Raw genomic sequence first — 25,864 nt, 5'->3', positions numbered from 1 at the left:
GCTCTCTGCTCAGCTTCCCATGCATAAGAGCTACCCAAAAGCTGAGCTCCTGTGGCTGCTCTCACATGCACCCAGTGACACCAGCAGCTCCCAGGCAAAGTTCCAGTTGCATACTGGAAGCAACAGTGGATCAAACAGCATCAACCCCTCGAGAATTTCATTTTCCTAGCAGCTTCCAGAAAATCTCAGTCCTGAGCAGCATTCTTTGCAAAACCATCTCCAGGCACAGCTGACAACCCCAGCGCCTGGCAGAACAGCCTAAGGCCCACACTATGATTCCTTCACCAGCCAGAATCCTTGTGAGCACATCTGCAGTCCACAGGGAATAGGGCAACATCTAATTAAAGCAGATGGTCAGTGAAAATTCAAAGGTCAGGATTAAAGTTGCTGGCAGAACCTTGGCTTCAAGCATCCATCTGAATTACCAGCCACAGAAGCCAACCCATGCATGCAAAGCCAACTGCAATAATGTTCCCTTAAATTAAAAATGGTCTTGGAATGCTTTTTTCACTTATTCCTCCCCAGTTTTTTTCCACAGTTTCTTTTAAGAAGATGTATCAGTAAATCAAAGCAACTTGGACTCAACTTTTCTAACCACAGACCCCAGAGAACAGGTGTAGCACGCAACTTCACCACACATTTCCTTGTTTCTCATATTCTTTGGCTCAATTGCACTTGTATTTTTACTACAGGCATATTTCATCCCTTTCCTTCTCATAACAGAATAAAGGGGTACCCAGTATTTGATAGTTCTGGAAACTATCTAGCAAAAACGCTGACTCACGAACATGCATTTCCATTTTTACTTGAAGCAAATAAATTAAACCCTGCAGGCTCCACTCTACAGCAGAAAACCAAATAAACTGGGAGAGAGGGAAACTGCATTAGGCTCTAACATGCTAATATCCTTTCAAGATTCAGCCGAGCCTTTCTGCATGCAAGGCGATAAGTGCCAGCCTTATTCTTCTCTCAATTGGCGTTAAGTGCTTAAGGATGTTTGCGTATTTGCTCGAGTAGGTGAAATAAACTAATTAAAGAGGAACAAAGCGGTCTAGGAACCGGCGGGTGTGGGAGAGGCAGCGTGAGGGGAAACTGTGCTTTCAGAACATGCATATTAAATTCACTGTTGCACAGCTCCGGAACTAACTAGAGTTAAATGAACACAATTAACTACTGTTAAAAGAAAAGTTGGATTTTCTTATTTTCCTTTTTTTTTTTTTTTGGCAGTGAATATTTTTTCAGGCTTTTTACTCTACATTTCTTGCCTTTTTTTTCTGAAAACATTTCTCACTTCAGACCCTAACCTTGCATGAAATTAAAAGACACTAAGGGTTTAAAATAACCCTACTGTTACAGCCAAAGACAAGTCGAAATGCTGAAATATTTGATGCTTATATATCATAAGCCTTTCAGTACAAATACTTCTTATTTCCCAAGGGCTGATATTCCTATCAAAGACTTCACTTCTGATGTTTCCTTCAATAAGCCTTTATCATCAGCAAACAAATCAAATTGCCCAGGCTCACCAAAGAAAAGGAACACAAGAGTGATAAGAGATTTTATTGGCAGTCCTGCTCAGGTAAGGAAGGTGACACAAGCATAAAATAAAAAAGGCTTGCATTTCATAATGGCTTGGAGGTGAATTCATACCCTTCCTTCATGCCTCTCTGATATCAATTAATTTTCTGAGGAAGGAACAGGCTGATGCTCTGATACACTACAAAAATAGAAATGTACTACCTAATTTTAAGACAGGTTCTCAGAACATATTAAAGGGTTACGCTCAAAGGAAAGGACAGCTCTGGAGTGAGAGAGAACAATGCTGACACCACGTGGAAGAAAACGCTGCTGGCTCCTTCCTCTGCTGCTACCTTGAGATGCCTGAAAACCTTAAGAGTTGGGTCAGGGGCTGTGGTAAATGATTTAAACATCAGAGGAAGGCCACACAGATCCTCTGAAAGCAGAGATCCGTGTTATTCTGGTGGCTACACCAGCAGATTAATTACAATCCTCTTCCTTGTAATGTAGCTGATGTTTGTAAGCAAAGCAACTGGCTGCTGCTGTGAACACATCAGGTATTGCTGCCCTTCACAAACTGCAGATAAACATCCTTAATCTGTAATCTATACAAGTTCTGTGAGTCTATAGCGGGAGCTTTTGATATGCTCCATTCTCAGCCAAACTGAAAATGGGCATTCACAGACTAAGTAACAAAGGTGAGAGCCCACCGAGCTGGTTTCTGTGCCCACACTGCCTTCAAAACCATTTTCCAAGCCAGGAAAGTCCTGTATCAGTCACCAGTTTTAGAAAGACCTTCCCTTCTCCCACACTTCATATCCTTATCAAATAACAGCCAGCGATCAGCGTAACCAGCTCGTGGGACTGCCCAAGCTCTGCTCTTGTACCACTGACTGCAGTAAAGCCTCAGCATTTCAGCTTGACCAGCTCCCCTCCCCTGTGCTCAAGCTGCTTGTTACAGTAAAGCACAGCCAGCAGTGTCCTCATTTGTCACACAGTGCACACCCTCTCCTGCCGAGCTACCCTCCTAGTGCAGCCTTACCCAGGCAAAAAAAAACCCCAAAGCTTCTATGTACTGGGGAGGGGAAAGAGAGAAAAGGGAAAGAGGGCAGCACAACCCACCTGGGGGGCTGAAGTGTGACAGCAGTGTCCCAGAGCACTGGTCCAGCAAGCCAAGAGAAAGCCCCAGCAGTGCTGGAGCAAACACTAAACCAGTGACATTTCCTCCACACCCTGCAGTTGCCCACAAAGGGAGAGCAGGCACATTTGTCCTTTCCAAGTTACAGATCTCCAGTACAAAGGCCGGGCTGCTGCACATCACAGGCACAGCACAGAAAAGCTCTATTCCTTCCACCCACAAGCAGCAAGGCTCTGGCACTGAACACCTAGAAGGAGTAATGAGTACTCCAGCCACATCCACTTGAGCTGTTTCAAGTCAAACTTCCCCAGCCTACAGCAGATTTTCATCAAATCCTTATACCTACAGTCAGCAACATACTCTGCTCTGCTTTTCCAGAAGAGAAGAAATACATCTTTACAATTTATTGGCCAAAATGTTTTTGGGGGTATAGGTCCTACTTTGATCTCTAAGAATGGCATTTTTCATCCAGTTTTCTGGTTTGGTCAGTACCCAAACAGAAAATTAAAATGTAATGTTTAATGGGTCCATATTTTAGCAAATTTATGAAGATTAGGGGAAAGAGTTTTTCTGTGGAACTGGAAATATTAAGAAGTCCTTCTATAATGTAACAGCAATCCCTACAGAAACACTGACAAATCTCCTGGCACTTCACATGGTAAATGCAGAACTTGCTATGTTCACACATAAAACCAACTAAAACATACCATTGCTAAGGAAAAAACTTAAATGAAAGAAAGTAATCAACACTTCTACCACTTTAAATTTAGGAAAAATCGTTAAGAGCACAAATAGGAAGTGGAACTATGTTCCCCTATCCAGGAAAAAGTATTTTGACAAGACAATTTAGTCTAACCTGGAAACTTCAGATAATGAGATAATGTCTGGTTGGTTGGTTGGTTGTTCATTTGTTCTGAAAGGTTTCAGTTAATTCAACAAGAATTGTCATGGGATTAGCAAAGTAAAACTTCAGTTAAATTATTGCTGTCCTCCACATTAAGGAGATTCCATCTGAGAGACCACAATTCTGTTTTATGACAACTTCACATGCGAGTGAGGCACCACACTTCTTTCACAGAACAGAGTTAATGCCGAAACATCCATTTTGTCTTGGAAAAAAGCTAAACCCACAAGATTGACAAAACTCTCCAGACCACAAAATCCTTCCCAATAAAGCCATAAACTGAGTAGATAAAGTATCCATGAAATATTTAGTTGCACTCTTCTGACCAGCTCCAAACCACACTACAGTTTCAGAATTTCTTTCTGAGTTGTCTGTGGTCAGCCTGCAAGTCCAGGATACTGTCCAGCTCCACTTCCCCATCCCCCTGGATCTCTGCAATCCCTTCATGAAAGGCCTCTAAGACTGTAGAGAGCAGCCTTGCTGATATATAGTGACGTATGCATAAGAGGACAAAGGAAGAGAAGAGAACAAGAAATGAGACTCCTTTCCTCAGGGTGTAGGCATTTCTTCTCACCAAACCCATGCTTTAATGCAGAGACAAGCAGTGGCTTGTAGGTACCCAGAAAGTCATGCTCCTGTTTGTTTGCAAGACAAAGGTACTGTGCATAAATCAGGAAGGATTTATCTATGACTTCTGTACAAAGAAAAGATACAGAACAACATTCTTGGACTAGATAAAAAAAAAAAATCCATGTTCAACTTTTATCTGGAATGTAAAATTCAGAGATGACAAATTGCTATTAGCAAGGTTCATAATTAAATTATACTACAGAAGTTAAGATAATCTTGCACACCTCCAACACAGATAGTGATATTCCTTGGGTTAAACACAGTTATCTAGAGAGGCCCCAGGTAAAAACAAACACCACAGTGCCTAACCTATTTTTAAAGAATTATTTAAGCCAAACATGAAAATCAGGTTAGTACCAGTGCAGCTTTTGAGCTAGGACAGAAGGCTATAGGACAGCTTTAATGCTAGTGAACTCTCAGGAGTGGTGGAGTGGAGGGGGGATAAAATTAAAATTCAAATAAAATGCATTAAGAAAAAAATACAGACACAAAACCCCAGCCTGGCAGGATTTTACAGCATTCTGACTCTCTTTTAAAGGACAAAAGAAATATATACAACACACAGGAAAAAAGGACATGTTAAAATACATCATGGCTGGGATATAACTTTTTAATCACTATGTTTAGATAGAATTGGTGGTTGTGAATAGTCTCCTATCCAGACCAGGGTAATAGTTCTGAGCTATTAAACTGGTGCCTTTCAAAAACTTGCAAATTCTTCTCCCAGTCTGAATTCTTCTGTTGGTCTGATTCAGCCAGCACACACAGAGTAAGTGGGATGGCTCCTGGCACTTCGAGACACTAAGAACTCTGCTCAGAACAATCAATCTGCCCACTTCAGCCCACAAACAACACAACTGAAGGTTAGGTCTTGCCAGCTGTATGGCATGCCTGCCAGATTGGCATGGCTTTAATTTGACAGAGCTCAGGTTAACTTAAAATGTTGAAGTGGAAAACAAAAAAAAACAAAACAAAACAAAACAAGAAAACAAAACAAAACAAAAAAAAAACCAAAAAAAAAACCAAAAAAAAAAAGACACCCCAACAACAAAATCAGAGGAATTAAGTAGTCCAAATGCAAGTATCTGTGTAAAAGCCAATGAAAACAAGTTCCATTTCCAGGACGCAACAAGGGATCTGAGCCAGGTTTGCCATTTCACTTTTTGCTTGTTTTACTGGAAGAAAAGCATGGACTTTTAATATGTTTAGTTTGTAAACCTAACTTTGATGTTTCTAGTTTAGTGGACCTTGAGCAATTGTTACATTATGAAAGATGAAGGGTACCTATCCAGTGTGCTGGGTTTCCTGCCAAAAATTACAAAAACAAGATCAGCCACAGAATACTGAATTCCCTTCTCACCCACAGATGGGACTTCCTTCATAAGCTTACCTCAGAGCAGGAGAGTGCCCCATGGCTATGCCTTGTCTGAGGTTTTATTAAAGAACTTGAAAGGAGCTTTTCAGCAGAATTCTTTCCCACATCACCACAAATCCAGACAGACTGTGACATTTTGCACAATTAACAGGGAGTGAAGCTGGTTCTAAAACAAAAGCACTGCAAGTGAAAGCCAGGTTTCCTGGCTTCTCTAATACCTTTCCAATTTCTTTTAGCTGCTGATGCTTCCTCTAGCTTTGCAAACAGAAGCAGATATATTGGGACAGCTAATATTTTGATTTTGTGTGCTCATTTGAGTACTGATTTCAGAAACTCCCAGAGGTGGTAGTGACATGGGACTTCTTCAGAGAGAAAGGGGAGCTGGGAGTGTGGGCTCCAACACTGTCTCAGTATGAAACAATCCTAGTGTTAGATTTGGAGCTGTGTCTTGTGGAATTGAAGCAATATTTTAGAAATATCCTTTTATCAGTATATTCTGTTCTCTTCACCTGCATCTGTATGGGTTTTATTTTCCAAGAAAGCTTCCAAGGAGCATTACAGCCCCAATATTCTGTTTGGGATATGTAATGTGTTCTAAATACTGAATCTGACTTTGTATTAGAAGTCTGCTAGTTTTCCTTAACAGGGATACTTGGAGAAAGAAGCCAGAAAATTAAGGAGTCATAAACACAAACAGCATCATCCACATTTACATGCAGTGCAAATCTCCTCCACAGTCCATCACTTGACCTGGCACACTGCTGCCAGCCTCGTTGTGAGCCACAAGGATCACAAAACTGCACTGTGCAGTATTAAACTGCAGGGTTTGCTATAACATTTCCTTCATGTCTTTTTCCAAAAATCAATTTCAAGTTAAGCAGCAATGATACACCACATCACATAGTGAAAACAAGATTTATATTGACCCTCTCTCTAAACCAGGATTTGTCTATCATGTTTCTTCCACCAGGAGGTTTTCAGCAAAGAGGCAAAAAAGGAATCAAAGTGCTAATAATGTTTTAGAAAAGAAAATGCTCAAGGAGAGGCTGGAACATATACAGTGAGTTCTAAAAAAGAAGAGAGGGGTTTCAAACCTCTGATTTTGCTTTCCTGCATCACCAATGTATAGACAAACACACACATAAAATAAAAAGTGCTTCACTTGGGGAAAAATCCAGTGGCTTTGATCTAACACAGCCTGACATTAATATATTTAAAGTGGAACAGCTTGGGATTTTCTTCTTGACCTTTTGCTTTTGCACTTGCATTTTTTTCATAATTAGAATTTTAACACTCATGTTTCCTCTCCAGCTTAGGTATATCATGAATATTTACATTGCTGGCTACAAGCTGAAGTCATTAATTAAACTGTGTATAAGCAAATTCTTTTCCAGTTCTGGATTTCAACCTAATGAAACACTTTTGATTACTTGCTGAATCAATTATTGTAACTTTCTTACCTGAAGGCCATCTGCACGTCTCCATGAGAAACAAGGGTTCAGGTCAACAAAAAGCATCTCCTGGTGTTGAAGCAAATACAGCAGGAGGCCATTGTAAAGCCTTTGTTCTTCACAAGCCAAGGGACTGACAGGAATCCTGAGGGAAGAGGAGATGGATTAAGATTAGGAGCTCTCAGATCAGGGGCTAATCAGGAGTCACACGGGGAGCCCTCCCAGTACCCAAGACAATTCAGCAAAGCAGAAATTGCTGGGACAGTGACCACCAGAGTTTGGTGGGTTCACAACACCAGGACCTCCACAGTGACAGAGCCCCAGCTTTGCTGCAATGGTTCACAACACAATGACTCTTTGTGGCAGCACAGCACAATGGTTAGAACCTGACGGGAACTCGCACATGAGATTCTCCAAATCAAGGATGAAAAGGACAGACAAAAAAAGCCCCATCTGCCACTGCTCACTGGCATTGGGATGGAAAGAGTGGCTTTGTTCTACCTTCGTTTATGAAGGTGAACTTTGATGACTAGAATGTCTTATTACCAGAACTCTCTGGGAAAAAAACCTAGGTAACAAACTGCTTCAGTGTATTAATTTACAAATCCACAGACATATCATGCAGTGGAAATTCCAGATATTCCCATTAACCACGTTCAGTTTGGGTTGGGTTTTTTTCTTTCTTGCTTGCTCTCCCCAGATTTTTTGGTTTTTCATTTTTTTATAAATAATAGTTGAATTTGTACTATCCCTGTCAAGTCAGAATAATTTAATTGAAGGGATTCTTTATATAAGACTCTAATCTCAACCCCTGAAGGACCTGTGACAACAGTTTGCAAGCTTGGAGAGCATTTACATAAATGCTGTGGCCTTAATGGAGCTTCTCCAGCCATGCTGCACCAATTCAGTTCCACCCAGGACAATATTAATATTTAAACAAGAAATTAATAAACTCTGGAGACTAATGTGGAGCATAAATACACCAGTCTTCTGTTTGCCAAATGAGTACATTCATTATTCATTTGCAATTTTAAAGTACAAATATACACATTGGACCCAGTCCAATTGCTTTCATTCATGTTCCTCTTTTGTAAACTTACTGTTGTTTCTGTAAGAACTTGAGTTTGGGCTCCTTTTGAAAGGTTTAAGAAGAGTTTAGGTTAGAGTTTAGAGGCAGAAGGTTTAAGCAGAGTTATAGCCAGGTACAATGTAGAAAGAATTACAGGATGAACCACTGTGTCATCAGCTCCTTCTTTAGGATTAGCTAACATTTCTCTTTCTTGGATTCCTATTTTTCTTGGGACAGACTCAGTTTCTCCACAAAGAACAAGGCTGCTTGTAAAACCTGGTTGACTGAGCAATAGCCTTTGCTGCACACAACAGTCCTAAGAGATTATTCATTGCTTATCCAAACATCAACACCCTCAGCTCACAGGCCAGACAAGCAATACTTTTAGTGCTTTGTCTTCTTTTTCAGCTTCTTTCTTTAGCTTAGACATCTGCTCCCAAACCCACCTCTACCAGCTGTTAACTCCTTACCACTGCACAAGCAGGAAGATAAATGGCTCTCAGCCCACTCATTGAGTCCTCCTTTCCCTGATTAGCAGCCTGTTTGGGTGCCCAGTTCCCATTTCATCCTAAAACAGATCTAAGCTATAGACTGGGATGAGACAGCTGACTCCAAATATCAATGTCTCATCAGCAGACATTAATGGGTGGCAACAGTTGTGCATTCCAAATATAGAGAATACACTTTTGGTTTTCTCTGCAGCCACCTTCCACAATGATTTTCAATTCATTTTGCAAAATAATCACTTCCTGCCTCTTCAGATACTTCTGCCCGCTAGCAGAAACTGCATTATTGGGGTGACAGTAAAGGGGAACCAGGTTCCCACACTGCTAAATCCAGGCACATGATCCCAGGAAGAGCAGAGCTACTGAGGCATATTCTGCACTTCCCCATAAAAGCCCTGTAATCAGTTGTATTACAAATCACAGGAGAACACTCACTATGAATAAGAAACGAGTAAAACTTGACCATCAGGAATTAGCTACTGGTTTTCTTGAGTGAGCCTAAACCTTTCAAAGTTGCTTTGCCACATAGCACAGGCTAAAAAGTCCACACAGTCCCCTGCCTTGGCTCTGTCCAGGAGGTCTGCCAAGGTTCCCTGCTGCCACAGGCTTGCGGCAAATTTACAGAAAGAATGAGTCAAGGCGAGTAGAAGCAAACAGCTGGCTGGCTGGAGTCCTTGTGCACTCATGCAAGAATTACTTTCTGAGACCAGTACCAAAAATCTCTTTACCAAGATGAAGCATAACAAAGTATCCATGGAAGTTTAAATAACATCAGTTGAATCTCTGACAAAAGTATAGCAACACCTTCTCATAGGCATTTACATATACTAGGAGGACAAAACCAGGAGTTTTCCACGATCCTCTAACTAGACTTTCAATATAATACCTGTACTAAGCCTTACAATTTTTGTGTTACAATAACAATAGCTACTAATCACCAAGTATGCGCAGTTTAGGCTTACAATGTACAAAGTTTAATATTCTACTTTTGTGTTCCCAAGGCTCATATTGGTTCCATGTTCCAACTACTAAATATTCCTACTTGATCACTTCAGTGGAACTATAAGTATGACAGGTTTCCACAAATAAAAGTGCCAAAAGATTGAAATAGGTGATAATCATAGACAGAATTTACACTCAAATATAAATAGATATGAAATTTAAAGTAAAAAGGCTCATGAACAACTTAGTTTAGTTGTTTAATGTCAAAGAGGGAAGATGTAATTTCACAAAAATGCAGATTGCCGGAATATATGAAGAACAGTTTTAACACCTGCTATGAATTTGTGCCATAAGTGGAGCTGACATTACCTCCAGAAGGTTAATTCCAGCAATTGCACAGAGCACACATTTCTGCAGATTAGAAGTGTTTTTTTCCATAACCTTCACATTTACACTGAACAACTATAGCAAGTACTACCCAACATGTCTCAATTTCCTTCACTCTGGCTGCCAAATGTTTCATAATGTGCCAGATAATTGCACTAATTCTTGCTCTGAAAGACATAAAGGATATTTATGGCTTTTTCCCCTGTGTCAGCAGATATGATTTGCCACAGCTGACTACCTTGAATTTCACTGCTGTACAGGATAACACAAATGATTTATTCTGAAACACTGAAGGCCTCAGGTCACTCAGCAGGAAGTGGTATAGAGCAATCTCACTGACAGTGCCAAAATTGCAAGGCTCTCCTCTCTGCCCAACTACCAAAAAGGTGATTTTTCATAAACCTAGGAGGTAACTCACCAAGCACAGCACCAGTTAAATATTTTACAAAGAAAAAATGAGCTCCAGATTTACTGGGTTGTCTCCCAGAGCTGGTGAGATCAGAATGACTGTAACAAGGTGAAGATAACATTTATAGTGCAGACATACTTCTATTTATGGGAGCTGTTGTCTTGACAGGTCACTGGCAGGGAAACCCGATGCTGATTGCTTTCAAGGCTTCTCAGACAGGTCATTGCCACAAGCACTCAGTTTAGCACTGAATGTACTTTAAAAACCAGGCAAAGGCACATGTTCAGAAGCAGCTGAGCCATGTCCCAGCAGAGTGGGACATTTAAAAACTGAAGCAGTTCATCAATCAGTAAGAGAGCATATGGGACTCTTATGTGCAGATACAGGAATCGGTGGGCACGCGTTGGGATAATTGGGGAGTGGAGATAAAGGAACAAAGTCTCCTTGCATAGGTGTGCACGCACTAAAGCCTCAGGTGACAGCAAATATCCCCTGATGGCAGAAGAGAGACAGTCAGTGAAGTGCTTTTTGAGTTCGTGTGGGGGCCAAGGGACAGATTCTTGGTGAAGGCCTTTAAGCATCAGCCAATGTTGATGAGTGTCACCACACAAGTAATCCAAACACTGATAAATAAACCTCCTCTGTCTCCACTCATTTACTAACTTTAGTATGAAGGTATTAAGGAACTTGGGGTCTGGTTGCAAAACTGTTTTGTTCCAGTGCTGAATACCCTTCATGGTGAGGCCTTTTCCCAGAGGACAGAGTGGCATAACTCCAACCACACCACATCTTGTTAGATTCGTTTCCCTTGCTGTACTTTTGCTAAAGATATGAACTTTTATCACCTGCAAAGGTCAAATGCTGGTACACATGGTAATAAACCCACAGTGCAGGAAAACAGAGACCACATACAGAGACCTATGAAACAGCAGCAAGGTTTAAAATTACAGTTCCCCAAAATAAAGCCTGTCATTGATGCTGATCAAATTTGTTGAATATCTACTTTTAAAATGAACTTGGCTTGCCACAAACAAAAAAAAAGAAACAAAAACACCCAACTGAATAACAAGGCTTTTTTACTGCATAGAAGATATTAATTGTTAACATATATATTTTGCAAAGTGACATTGGCTTATAGTTCATATTAAGCTGGCACGGCTATGATCCATTAAAACAAAGCTTTACAAATTGTAACAGGTATAAATATTTTAACATCCTCTAGTGTCAACAATGAAGGGGGAAATCCCCCATTATCTGATCACACTAGGCTGTTCTTTCTTACCACGTTGACTTGCATGACATGCTGTCCCACTCCCCTTTTAGGTTCCAGTTTTGTGCCCACTCACCATCACCCACCCCAAGCAGCCAGGCACTCACTGCTTGCAAGCTCAGCTGGCTCTGCTTGGATGTCAACTTGAATTTCAGTGGCAAGGGCAGAATGAGTTGCTTCTCTTTCTTGATAACAGGGATTCATTTCTCTGATATCAAATGCCATTACAAACTCAAAGTGAGGGTGAGCTTTTCAGAATCAAATCCAACAACTAAGAAGCCTCCACAGCCAGCACTTAGCTTGGCTAAGAAAAGAGAAGCAGTTCTCCTTAAACAGCTCTCTATCCCTCATGCCTCTTCATATGGTTTCTTACTTGAGGCTGGACCTGTCTAGTCAGTGCCCAACAGAATGAAAGTGATCAGCTCAGAACCTGTCACCTGTCATCTGCCCATAACTTACCATATAAACATTTAACTTTTAAAATGCTCCACTGACTACTGGACACACACAGTTACGACAGAAAGCCTCACTGTGAGGTGTGATCTTGCTGTGCTGTGTGAGGTAGCTAAATAGAGGGGACTCACTTGAACAGAGCAGGTCCAAACACGATGGCCAGGTTTTCCAGAGTCATGAAATTCACTGCACTGTGGGTTGCTACCTTCAGCAGGAAAGCAGACAGGAACTGAAGAAGGTTTTGATGGGCTTTGGGCAGGCAGCTGAGCAATTGTCTCAGGTTCTCTATGCATTCTGTTGTGTTGACTTTGTGCTCTGAGGGGGGAAAAAACCACCAAACCCAAACTTATGACACAGATATTCCTCATACCAACACAATTTCATCATAGGCATTAGATATAAGAAAGAAGGGAAGTTTTAAAATATGTTAGAACAAATTGAAGAATAAATACATCCCAAACAAGGATTTTATACACTAAATTTTGACAACAGTTTTCACATATGAATATTTAAGGACCATGGATTTTTTGGATATCGAGTTTTACACACACAGTTTCTGATATTCTTCCTGTTATGGAAAAATCATCCAGCACTGGCTGCTTTCTTAATGAAATTGCAGGCAGGAGTCATGTACCTGAATCCTCAAAACTGCCTTTAAAGATGGTACAAGGTTGTCAGCCTTGACTCTCCCAGGAGATTTTACACATGCTCTATGGCTCTCATTAAGAGGAACGAGAAATTGTACCCTTTCAGCCCCACATCATCTTCATTTCCTGACTAATTGGTAGCTCTCAGATTCAAAACATCTTTGCTCTATAAATATGCAACTGTAGTTACACAAGAGATGCTTAAAAACCTAAATTGGGGATACTTAACATTTTCTTGGTTCTCATTCTTCAGAGAAGGGTAACAAGGCAGAAAACGGGTTCACAAGCAACTCCGTTTGATCAGCAGTTCAGTATCAGTAGGGTAAAGTCTCCTGGTTATCAGAACTGACATGAAAATACTGCTCAATAAATGGCAGCTGATGCTCAAATTTGCCGTAGATCACCAGGACACATCTTCGTAGCTTTGACATTGTTTGTAAGCAAATCATGCCCTTGAGGGTAATTTTAGCCCTAAAAAATACATTCTGTGCGGGTCAAGGCCCGTGGGGCACAACTGATTAATGAGAGAAATGGAAACGGGGATAGAGAGGAAAAAATAATTTTTAAAAAGGACAGCAAGACTGTTCAGAGTAGAAAAAACAAGGTGCTTGCAAAAGCCCCGTAGGTCTTTCTTCGGAGACTTTCACAGTTCGTGAAACTGCTTCCTTTCTCTTTCTTTGTAAACTCCTACACGGGCATTTTGAACAAAAGCAGCCTGCAAAGTAACCCACAAACCCCACTCATTTGTATGCAAACACGTGAATTAGTTATCAGTCAAAATCACCGGGCAGGCTGAGAGCATTAGCTCGGCCATTACAGGCATGCATGGGGAGCCAGGCAGGGAACGGCTGTGGGTGCACATCTTGGCTTTGCATTTTGAAAGCGTCGTGCTGCTCCACACACTGCTGTCCAAGAAGATTATAGGAGGACTGGGAAAATAAATGCTAACTAAAAATGAAATTCTAAATAAGAACGGGGATGTACAGAAAACCTCCTGTGCCAGGGAAGGTTAAATAAAAAAGAGGGCTTCAGCTTGGAAAAGAGAGAACTGAGGCAGTGGCTATGTAAAGATACAAGCAGCTTTAAGGTGGTGAGTACATTAAAAAGCAAAAAATGTTATCCCAGTAACTAGTAAGGTATACAATTTTAAGAAGACAGCATGCAGAAGAGGAGCTTTCTCAAAGAATGCAGGATTGGATTGCAGGATGCATTGCCACGAGAAGGAAGGGAATCCAAAAGACTTAATTAAATCAAAAAAAGACAAGGTCATAGATGCCTGGTCCCTCCAAAGCAATTAAACATCAGTCTCAGGTTAAGGAAACACAAAACCTTGCTTACAGAAGGTGCAATGAACACATTATCTGTCACTGTCAGAGAAAGGACAGAAGCTTGAAGGTGCCTGTTCTGTACCTTGGAAAGTTTTTAGCAAGCCAGAACAAATATTGTCTGGAAAAACAGCCACTGGTAGTTCTTTCAGGAAGAGCTTCAGGAGACTGGCCACAGAATCGACATCTCCATCATTAATAAGGTCTACTTTTTCCCCTTGATTGTACTTCTGCCTCAATTCCTTTATTTTATTTGCTGGGCCACCAATTCGAAATATACCAACCCGCTCCAGACCTGTGTAAGAAATGCAGAACAGTAAACAGTGGTTGCTTTACCACATCTTTGTGATGAGAACTGGAGTTCAAAAAGCAAGAGCTCCTTTAAGAAAGCACAATAATTGTAAAAACTGTAACAATTGTAATGTTTTCAGCATTTACAGCTGAAAAGTACAGCTTAAACAAAGGATACCAGCTTTCAGAAGCCAAGCAGGAAAAATATGAACTTACCAAATGCCTCTAGGTACTCCACCATCTGTGTCACAAGAGAAGGAACCCCACATTGCTTTGCATCCTGTACAAGGGTTTCCAGAGGAACACCAAATGTGCTTCTTTCTCCACTAAACTGTAGATCTGGTGAAACTTTATTTGTTGTGTGCCTAACTTGAATAGAAGAGAATGATTTCTGGGGAATAAAAACAGACAAGTGATAAAAAGTGACTGGCTTTTATTATTTTACCCTCCAAAGATCTACTACTTCAGTAAAATTCTTGTCTTCCTCGTAGCATCTTAGTACAAATTTTATTCCTACTGTATATTCTTAAAATACTAATATTCTTCTGTTTAGCTGAGACAAAACCTGTGATGGGGTAAACTCCTGTAAAGCCCCCTCACACCTACAGTCAGGGAAAATAGGGCCTCATGTTGAGGCAGATGTGCTGTTCAGGAAAGGGAGGGGTCACTACACCTCAAAAAAAGCCCCAGAAGTCAGGAAAAAGCTTACCCTGTGCTGGTGCACAGCCTTCCAACCCCATGAAATTTGTGAATTTCTACCTAATTCCTGAGGATGGAAAATGCAGTATTCATGAAGGAACCAGAAGAAGAATTTAAGCAGCAGCCTTGTTACAAGCCTCAGAAGGGGTTCCTGTCTGCTCACCCAGTTATTCCAAATTTCTTACCCCAACAACAGATGCAAAAACATAAGAAATCACAAACAACCTACACTTTTCATCCTGTCTGATGAAGGAAGCTGTTTTGTCATCCTGCCAGGATGCAGAGGCTGCCCAGAGCGTGAGCTGGGAAGTTTGTGGGCTCTGGCAGGGGGTGCCTGTCCCTGAGGGCGGCCGAGGGGCCCTGTGAGGACAGGGGGCTGCCCAGGTGGGCACAGCCGGCTCTGCAGCCCCAGCAGGACTGCCTGGGGCGGGTGTTTAGGAATACCTATCTAAATATATGCTTAGATACATTTAGAATATATATATTAAATATGTATTTAAGAATAATATCCCTCAGGGATATTTAAGGAAAGGGGAAACTCTGCCCGGCACTCTGAAAGGACTCGCGGCTGCCCCAGCCTCTTCCCCGCCTCCCCTGAGCCCCCTGCTCGCCTTACAGGCAGGTGACATTACCCACAGCACCTGCTGCATTTTGTCCTCATGTTCCTACCAGGAAATGAGAGCAGAAGTCCAAACCAGGAGCACCTGGATTGACCATTTCTGCACAGTATCTACATCTCATTTTAAGGGGGGCATTTTTAATTTTTTTCACTTTGTAGCACTATGTCACTGCACTGGGAAACCAGCCTCTTCTTAAATGCTTTTATTACTATGTTTTCAGACAGGAAGAGGAAAGATTTTCCTATGGGTTTGAAGCTGAACTGCTGTAGTGAAGCTGCTTTTCACACACGCCTGCAGCAAAGCCATGAGCTGGAACTCCAGGCCAGCCCTGCTGCCATGGCAAAAGCACACACAGCACTCGAAACACCTGAGCCCATTTTGCTCTTTCGGTACATAGGCAAGCTTAGAATGTGATGTTAGTGTTAAAGCATAAATAATTACCTAAAAGGAACTAATATCAGCATGTACCAAACATATTTTACAGCGTTTTTATATATGAGCTGCAAGGTGTTACAAAAAACCTCTAAAATCTTTGTGCACCATTACTCTAAATCCCTCCCTTTTCCCTTTTCCGATGCAGCAGACAGTCAGCCTTCTCAGGAAGGAGGAAGGGTGTGAGAAAGGACTGAAGAAGCCAGATTTAAGTTCACTTACGCAGATGGAAAGGGAGGCGCCTGCTCCCATGTTAGACTGCAGCAGAGTGCCAGTATTTCAGCTTGCAAGACACCATCACCTTTCTTCCCCTCCACAAACCCGTGCAGCCTGGCCAAAGCTAACAGCAGCCACTCTGTATTTAACTTATCGTAGTATAATTGCTAGGCATCATCTTAATCAGTGGTTTCCCTCCAGAGTTGGTGGAAGGTAGAAATTAACTCCTAGTAAAAGTGGATTCCTTGCAGCCAGCACTTCCCTCTGGAGGCACCGTACACAAGCTGAGGGCTGTGTTACCACCAGGAGATGTTTCCATGGCACCTAGCAGACACAATGCCACAGCTTCCTGAGGCACACTGATCCTGGGCCTGATATTTGTTTTCGAGTGGGTTTTTGCAGTGCAGGTTTGCAGATATTCCTACTGCCTGCTGTCCACCCCGCCTGCCACAGCAGCAAGGAAAATACTATGAGGTGGCCCTCAGCATACACATTATAGCTACTTGTTTATGTAACACACACACAATAATTTTGGCCAACATATGGGCAAGGACCCATCCAGTTCTTAGAATACGAAGATGCAATTAAGCCCAACACCTTTTATAATTCTTTCACATATAAAGCCTGTCCTGGGAAATAAGCCATAAAGAAGGAAGTAATGTTGCAGTAAAATGTAATTGGGGGAGATTTTAACACAAACTTAGTAGGTACACATGAAACAAAAGCAAAACACACAAAGCAAAAAAATGTAGAGGTGCTGAGGCAGACCCCCTAGGTGGAGCACTAGAAAAGCAGCAGCTACTCCAACACCACACTGGTGCAGCATAGATAGCGGAGATAATTCCCTCTTCCTCACCAGAAGGAATATCACTTAAAAACTAGTGCAGAATTTTAGCCCGCTTACCTCTCCACAAGATCCCACGATGAGGTCTGAATAATGCCGTGGTTTAGGGCTTTCTTTCTCTACCTACTAAGCTGACCCCAGCAGAGTCAGCATCCTCCTCACCACCCCCCAGGCTCAGCCTGGCCTCATCTCTGCAGACAAGCTCCACCTGTGCCCCTCACCACAGCTGTGGCTGCTCAGCCTGTCCAAGCTGCTGTGCTCACAGGAGCTCCTGGGCCTGATGGTGCTGTATTCCCAACACTGACTGCTAAAAGAGACAAGAAAATGGGTTCCCTCCCATATCAGCAGTGTGAATGCCCTCTCACAGCAGCGTGGTGTTCAGTGCTCGTGGCTGAGAGGGTCCAGGGGGCATTTTGGTGTGACATCCCCTCCCTGCTCCATTCACATCCTCTGCCCTCCAGCCACCATAAGCGGTGCTTCCCCACCCTCCTTGCCTTCACACCCTTTATCGCTGTGTTTGCAAGGCGGCTGGAGAACGAGCAGCTCCCCCACTTCTGCTGGGTCTCTTTGGGACAGACAAAAGCACGACACATTCAGTCAGCGTAGCTAACCACACCGGTGAGCCTGCAGCAATCTCCCTCTGCAGAGAAACACATCACAAAAGGGCCTGTGCGAAAATTACAAAATTAAGGCAAAAAATTGTCAACTTTCTAACTCTTTGCTTCCTGCCCCACAGCACATTTCCCTTTTCCGTCTCACTAGATGCCGCGGGAGTCATCCTGCCGATATGTCACTCTCCCCACTTCAGCTGAACATGTAACCTGTAGGCAAATACCTTCCAAAGCAACAAATTCTGCACCTGAGCAGCAAACACAAATTTTATCTGTTGGCTCATCACAGGGCAAACAAGGCAGCAGCCACTGCAATCAACCTCTTGGTCTCAACTGCTCCTCTGACTTCAGTTACTGAGGAATTTGCTCTCAAGTCCTGCCCGCCCGCTCCAGCGAGGCTCACGGAGGACGCGGTCGCCGCCGCTCCCTGGGAGCCCGCAGCAGCTAGAGGGCACACGAGGCTTGCCAGAGAGGTGGTCCTGCAAGCCCCACCGCGGACACGGCAAGGAGCCCCAAGCCCCGGGCAGGGTTTTCCTTTTGTGCCGAACAACACGGGTCGGAGGGATGATTTCTCCTCGCATCGCAGTTGTACAAAGAGCAGGAGGCTGCAGGCAGCACAAATTAAACAGATAACTGCTCATACTGTGTAGCTGAAATTCCAACCCTTCCTTCACAACCTCTGGATCAAAGCAGGACTTGAGATATATGAAAAGGATGTGTGGTGCTTTGAGAAGCCAGCCTGACTTCAAGGGCCACGTCTAAATTAAAACCAAAGCTTTTGGTCTGCCAGCACTCTGCGGCCTAGGGGAAGGGCTGTGAGGAAAGGCAGTGCCCCAGCCTGGGCGTGTGAGGGGCTGGACCAGCACCAGGGACTCCCTTTGTACTCTCTTCACTGGGGCCGTGGCCTCCAGCTGCTGAATGGGCTACTTGTGAGGGTTGCTGATGTTTCAATAAGATAGAGAAAGGATAAACATGAAAGGAAAACAGAAAAGTTTAGTTTTACTCCTTAGAAACAAGGTTTTTTACAGCGGCATTAGGAACAGCAGGATCCCTCCGAGAGAGGGATCGTGAGGTAAGTCCACTGTCGGCAGCAGTAAAAAACAATAGCAGCAAGAAAAATAATTAACTGAGGCTTCAGAGTTCATTGAAGTTTTCCTTCAAAGCTGCAAGCAGCCTGCTCTGCTAACTTGGTGATCTGTGTCTCAGCTTCAGGAGTCTGCAAGCACCCAGCCAAGCAGGCGAGAAAGCCCGTGCTGGTGGGCAAGAGCCGAGCAGGGAGTGTGTGCAGGGAGGCTGCGGTGGAGTGTGGCGTGGGCAGTCCTGCCGTGGCCCACATCCAGCTGGAGAGGCACTGGTGGCTCTGGATTAGAGGCAAACACCGGGGCAAGCAGCCCTGCTGATGCCAGCTGCAGGCTTTGAGAAGGCACTGTCAATACTGTGATACATCAGTTGCACCACCTCAGCCTTGAGAACCCTTGGGAGCTAAGCCCATAAAAGCATCCCTGAATTATCACGAAAAACAGTCTGGGCTGATACACATGGCTGTGATTCCGTCACACAAACCTGTCTTACTGGCTTTCAAAGCAGGTATTAATCTCACACACAGCATCTGTATATTTTATTCCAATTCATCGTGAGCCTCTCTAAACAATAAATTCAGTAAGTTCTGAAAATTTGCACATTTTATAGTATATGGACTTGGTAGATAAACTATAGGGCTTCTCAAACAAAAGGAAAAAATGGCAATAAGAGCTACAACCAAGACAGAGTAGACATGGAAAAATGCATCTCATATTAGGTAATCATTGGCAAGAAATGAGGCATCTCTCTCTTGATTGCTACGGTATCACTGTAAGTTTTCCTGCATTTTAGCTGGTAAAAGTCATAGCACAGACATAAGGACTGGTTGCCACACGTCCCTCATCACAACAATCTGATTGCCAACCATGCCTACTTGCCAAGTTAAATTATCAGCAAGGAAGAGTTGCTGTCCTGACAAGAAAGCAGCTCTCCCCTGCTGCTACTTGCATTGCTTTTTGCTGTGCCTATGGGAAGAGCACACAGGCCCCAACATCTCCTGCCAGGCAAGCCCTTGTCAGCCAAGCAGCGTCCCCTCTAACTCCATTTCTGCTCATAGCTGCTCAGGTGATCTCCTCTGGGGACAGAGATGGGTATGTCTGCAAGCCAGTGCCAGCCAGGCACACGGGAGCTGCCCCTTCTCCAGCAGCCAGGCACACATGAGCCCAGAGCTGTGCCTGAGCAGATATCCCCTGAGTCACGGCTAGGTTCCTTCCTGCTGCAGACACAGCACCTGGCAGGCTTGGAGCTGCTTCTCTCTATCTGAGCCCATCTTTGGCAAGGGATGTGTTGGTGTCCTGAGGTGGCTCAGCAGAGCCTGTTTCCAGGCAGCTGAATTACAGGCATGTGGAGAACTGCCCAATGAAACAGTGGGAGGCAAATGCTCAGACTGCTTGCTGGCCTTTTTTTTTTTTTCTTTTAGTCTTCCCAGTCCATTAAACCCTCTAGCATCATCTTTCTTTTAAAGGCTTTTGAAAAGCCTGCAGAAAGCTGCACAATTCCTTGGCAGTTTTGTGGAACTGAAAGTGACTGGCAGGCGACAGATCAATAACTGTCAATACTCCTCTCTTGGAGTGAAATCTCATGAAGGTTGTTTTGCAGCCTTCCTCTCTCTGCTTCCTGTTTTGAATTTCATTTTCTTCCTGTAATCTCCACCTGGCACTTAAACCTCTTCATTTTCTTGATGCTGTTCCAGGGAAAACAAGTCAGCATTCAAAATGCAGTATTGCTTCATTATCTAAAGGCACTACCTTGCTGTTGTTGCTAAAGACCAGAACATCAGCAAAAAGAGCCACAAGCTGAAAACTATTGTAATGAAGTAAGTAGAGCTCTTTTTCAGGCCCTGCAAATTATTTGAAGTCTATGTTTTCAGTCTATATCATGAAATTTGCTGACTCCAGGTTTACTTCTCCAAGAAACAGGAAGATGAAAAGAAAAACACAAAGGAACACAAAATTTCTGCAATCATGGTTTGTTCCCTGTCTGCTCATTTTCAAAGGGAATTTGAAATGTTGGATTACTTTCAGCAAAAGTTGCAAGTACCAGGCCAGTTTCTGCATCCCAAATCATCCTCCCGGGAAGACAGACCTCCCAGGAGGCTCCATCCACAAACTGCTGCTGGTTTCTGACACCTTCCCACAGCTGAAGGGAAACTCAGTTTCCAGCTTCAGCTCCAGACAGCTCATGGCGTATGAATCTCTTGCTGCAGCAATTATCTCTGGCACCATATGCTACCATTTTTCCTAAATAATACAGTTGCAACACAATATTGCCTCCTTGAAGAGCTGTAAAGAAGTAAGACAGGATTAGTCCTTGCCTCCTCTCTGCCTCTAGCTTGCACAGCACCTGAGGTGGGGATAAAAAAGAGAAAGGAGGACGACAATAAGTAGAGGCTTCAGCATCCTCTTGCACCACAGACACTGCCCTACCCTGTGTAAAAGCCAGGCAGATGCAGTTTTTCAATTGTATTTCTCCAGTGACATAGAACTACTCCTTATTGGTTCAACATGGTTTCAAAAGAGTTGCTCCTGTTATGTTTAGTTATCTCTGCCTTCTGCAGTGTGATACTACTTCTTGAACAAAATTAGAGAAAACTCAAAAAAAGACCCTCAAAACAGAGACCTTCCCCCCACAGGAACTGAGATGGCAGCAGCATCTCCATCAAGCTTCCCAGTTTCAGGTGAGATGATGAAACTCTGTTTGGAGTAATTGAGTCTGTCTTGTGCAAATTCAGGTCTCCTGTTTCTAAAGCAACAAGGTAATGGTCTGCCCAGTGGGAATTCCTTCTTCCCATCTCTCTCTCCCAGGAATCTTTCTGGTAGCTAAAATGGTTACTCACACACTCAGAAGAGTGACTACTTAATTGTTTCATGTAATGGATACACCAGGGAGGCACCAGGCTGTCAAACCTAGTCTCACAAATATATTTTTTTGTTCCCTACTTCTTCACATCACCTCTACATGACTCTGCTTAACTTGAAGCAAATGTTATTTAATGAAGCATTTTTCTGATCTCTTGCATAACCTCATACAAAGTATTTATTTTAATTCACAGAATCTCAGAAAGACATGCCAGATGATTTCAGTTATCCTGATTTGGGAGGATTGTCCCCTAAATAATGCAAAGCAGGGGCACAGTCACTCCAACCCAGGGACATTTTAATTAAAAAGCAAAGTAATTTGATTCCAACAGAAGATGGCGTGACCTAGTCCAACCTGATATGTGTGTCATATATCAAAATTTAAAGTTATAACCACAAAAACCCACACAATTTAGATACGATCTGTAAATATAGAGTTGGTCAGAGCTCTGACCATTTACAAAACAGGGGGAGTAGGTATTCCTCTTGTTACTCAGCTGCATCTAGTCTTTGCTGCTAATCACTGAAAACATGTTTACTTTTCAGCATGAGCTGTGACATGGGGAAAGGAGGGAAGAGGTTAGGCAGATAATTTTGCAGCCTGCAACCAGAGAAACTGGGGAGGAAAAAAACATTAATTTGAATTAAGTGAAGTTGAGCTTGCAAGTTTAACTGTGACCAGGGAAAATTAAGGTTAGAGCCAAAGGCAGGGGAGAAGAATGTTTGCTGCAGTGTCACTGCACAGGGCCATGACTGCAAAGGCAGCTCACACAGGAATTGCTGCAAGCTCCTTCCCAGCCATGCAGCACACTACAGCACGTTGCGCCAGCAGCTACACCTGAGCTCACCCCACAGAAACATCCAGCTCATCTTGGGTAAAACAAAAGAAAAAAGCATTGTGAGTGCGTTTACAGCAAAGCACCCCCAGTGATGCAGTTGGATGCCTTAAGCAAACACTTAGCCTGGCAGAAAACACTACTTAAAACTACGGCCTGGAAAACAACTCTATCTAATCCCTGTACAGCAGCATGGGGGCTCAGTGAGGAATGGGTGCAGGGCAGCTCCCCTGAAGCCTCCTGAGGCACATGTTAAACTACTGAGCATTCCATGATGTTCCTTGTTCCGCACTAAGGGAACAGACTGGAGGGGGCTGCGTGCTCAACCTCACACTGCAGCCACGTGTCCTCCTCCCCCTCACAAAACTGCAGCAAACACAGCACAACACCTGCACCTGACACAGGAGACCCAAAGAGAAGAAATCACAGCAGGGAGACCCCAAACACATGGCATCTGTCCTGTCTCAGCTCTTCCTTATCACACATGCACAAGACTCCCCTTCCTCAGTAAACGAAGCCTTGAGCATCTGCAGGTGGAGTAGAGAAATCTGTGTGCATACCAGCCATATTTTATTCTCTTTATAGAGCCCTGGCCAAGAATTTCAGCAAGTTGCTCATCTGGGCCTCTAGTTTCTGACAACATAATATGACACTAGGGCTAATAAAGTCTGCTTGGACTGATGTGATTTTTTAATACTAATGAAAAAAGCCCAAGCAAGCAAGCACTCCACACACTGAACATGGACGGCTAATGCTGACCAACAAAGTTGTTGTGAGAAGCTATGGACACACTAAAGAAAACTAACAGAAGGTGCTGTTGCAGAAAATGTGAGGACATACCCAATGAGGACATAAAACAAAGGAGTTAAGCCTTCCCCATGGAGCCAGGAAAGCAACAGCAAGCCAGGAACAGCAGCTACTCTGAGAAACTTGAAATCACTATGTCATGGCGGAGAGTTTAAACTAGATGATCTTTAAAGGTCTGTTTCAGCGAAAATCTGTGATTCTGTGACTTAGCTCCTGCAACAAATTCATTACATGACACAGCACGGTTCAAGATGAGCATGTGTGTATTGCCTCTGAGGTGTTTTGATTGTTTAAAAGCCAACATTTAAAAGAACAAATACCTTTGTTAAAAAAAAATCTAAATGGATTTTGGTAATCAGAGAGCATACTGACACATCTAAAGGCTGTGTCTTGCATGAAGACTGGCAAGTCCTTAACTTGGCTCTTCAACATAACTGAGTCTACAGCAAAACATTACTGAAATGAGTCCTCTGAGTTTGAGAAATTCTGTTTCATAGGAAATCAGCTTTTTCTGCTTTCTCCATCCTGTTCAATTGGATTTCTGTATAATTTATAATTTCGCCATTTTAAATCTGGCTGGTATCATCTGGCTCAGCCCAACATATTCACCATATGTATATGTGAAAGGCCCTCCTGAATGACCTGAAGTGAAATATCTCTCCAATAAAAAAATACCTCCGTGTCAGTTTAATGCTATGCAAACATCTCCATCAATTTTATAGCCCTTACTCAGCACATTGTTCAATGTCAGTGCTGGATGCAGGAATCCAGGATCAGCATGATGTAGACAAATTAACAGCTACCAAAGGAATGTAATCTCTTTCTGCAGCTAATGATAAAGCCCATCAGTTCAGCAAGGCACAGAGTACCCTTTAAATCTAATAACACTTCACAGTTTGTCTTGTGTTTTGGCAACTACCATAAACTTTCACAGGATCTGCAAATAAGAAGATAAATGTTCTATTCATGACTGACTCCACAGTAAATGAATAATTTATGCAATAAACAATAACTTCTACTTGTACAATAATGTGTAATTACTTAAGCATCTCATTCCATCTGTTCCAGATCTGTTTGTCAGGGACTATAAAACTCAAATCCAGAATTCTATATGGCAGAAGTGTTTACCTACCTCTACCTACTCTACCACTCTCTCAATGCTGATGACCTACTTTTGAAGCAAATAAGGCACAGATTATCACACTGTACCTCTCCTGCCACCTTCTAAAGAACATTTGAACCTAGGGGTTCATGATTTGAGTGAAGAATGAAGACAGAAGGAAAGGCTCTCAGATAATATGCAAGTTGCAGCATCTCTGGAAACATCTTCTTGGAAAGGAACCCTGCAGAACTAGAAAAGTAAAATGTAAAACTTTAAAATCTTAGGTCTTGTTTACCAATTAAAGAGATTAATAAAGTCACAGTGCTCAGCTGGCTGGGGCAAGGAGTCCTAGCACATATTGCCTGCAGTGGCAAATAAAATTCTTCAACAGTCAGGGCTCTTTCCTCACTGGTGGGTAGGGTTACACCAGGAAACTATTACAGATCACTAGCCATATTTCCACATATATCAGGCTGCCTAATAATAGACTCCATTTCCATTGCAAAAGTGTGCTACATATCACCCAGTCATTTGCATTAATTCCAGCTGCATTTTTTCAGACCAACCACTAATTTAACATCAGTTTCATATTTAAAGAACTTGGAACATACTGCTGGCAGGAAGTGAGATTTTAAAAGATTAACCTGAAGGCACACATGCCCTGATTGTACCCAGGATATCCCTGCACTTTCTTTAAGATGTGTAAAACATGGCATTACTTTCATATACACGTGGTGAAATCTGACTACAGCTGCCAGAAGAGCACATAAACTGGGTGCAAATCCCTATCAGATACCCTGAACTCCAGTTTAGGACTGGAGCTGCATTTATGGCTACCCAAAATATTGAATATTCTTTCCACATGCACTGAATAAGCAATCCAGGAAGAAAACTCACACAGTAGTTACACCCGGCTGACAAATGCAGAGAAAGGAATAGAGAGACAAACTAACAGCATCCTTGTCATGTTTTAATACAAAAAAAAAAAAAAGTGAATCCCAGAAAGTCAGCAAAAACTATTTGAAGCCAAGCTGGATTTTCCTGCCTTGGACCAGAAGAGGGAACATTGCTTGCATATATGTCTGTCCCACTCAGATGTTGCCTCCCTCTTGCTTAGTGGGGTGTGCAAACACAGTAACTCTGTGCACAGCCCTTGGACAATACAGGGTGCTCGTTACATGCCTGGCTTTTATCTTGAGAATTATTAATGAGCCAGAATCACATTAGACACTTGAGGCCCATAGCACTGCTGAGAACTACTGGGGCACTTGCAGGCAGCCATGCAGGATGTAACTCAGGACTCAGAACTCTTACCTCACCCAAGCCTTGCAACCTGCTCCAGTGAACTTCAAACCTACAGCAAGAAGCCACAGCACCCAGGACATGCCACCCGTGGCATGGATATATTTCTGTCACTGCTACACAAGAGCAACCAGACACAGGC

At 42.8% G+C, this 25,864-nt stretch overlaps 1 protein-coding gene across 1 annotated transcript in view; it reads right to left on the bottom strand.

The window, feature by feature from the left end:
• The window catches only part of FAM13C (family with sequence similarity 13 member C), a 117,276-nt gene extending 98,958 nt beyond the window's left edge, over window positions 1-18,318 (bottom strand). The window contains exons 1-7 of the mRNA XM_069020359.1: window positions 18,141-18,318; window positions 17,738-17,793; window positions 15,025-15,081; window positions 14,532-14,706; window positions 14,110-14,319; window positions 12,184-12,367; window positions 7,026-7,161 (exon numbers count right to left, since the gene is read on the bottom strand). Coding sequence (XP_068876460.1) covers window positions 7,026-7,161; window positions 12,184-12,367; window positions 14,110-14,319; window positions 14,532-14,706; window positions 15,025-15,081; window positions 17,738-17,793; window positions 18,141-18,318 — 996 coding nt within the window. The remainder of the gene's footprint in view (window positions 1-7,025; window positions 7,162-12,183; window positions 12,368-14,109; window positions 14,320-14,531; window positions 14,707-15,024; window positions 15,082-17,737; window positions 17,794-18,140) is intronic.
• Between the last annotated feature and the right edge of the window lie 7,546 nt (window positions 18,319-25,864).

The sequence above is a fragment of the Aphelocoma coerulescens genome, chromosome 6 (assembly GCF_041296385.1).
Source record: "Aphelocoma coerulescens isolate FSJ_1873_10779 chromosome 6, UR_Acoe_1.0, whole genome shotgun sequence".
Classification (NCBI taxonomy): domain Eukaryota; kingdom Metazoa; phylum Chordata; class Aves; order Passeriformes; family Corvidae; genus Aphelocoma; species Aphelocoma coerulescens.
Note: the sequence above shows the minus strand (reverse complement) of the source record. Positions and strands in the feature narration are given on the sequence as shown.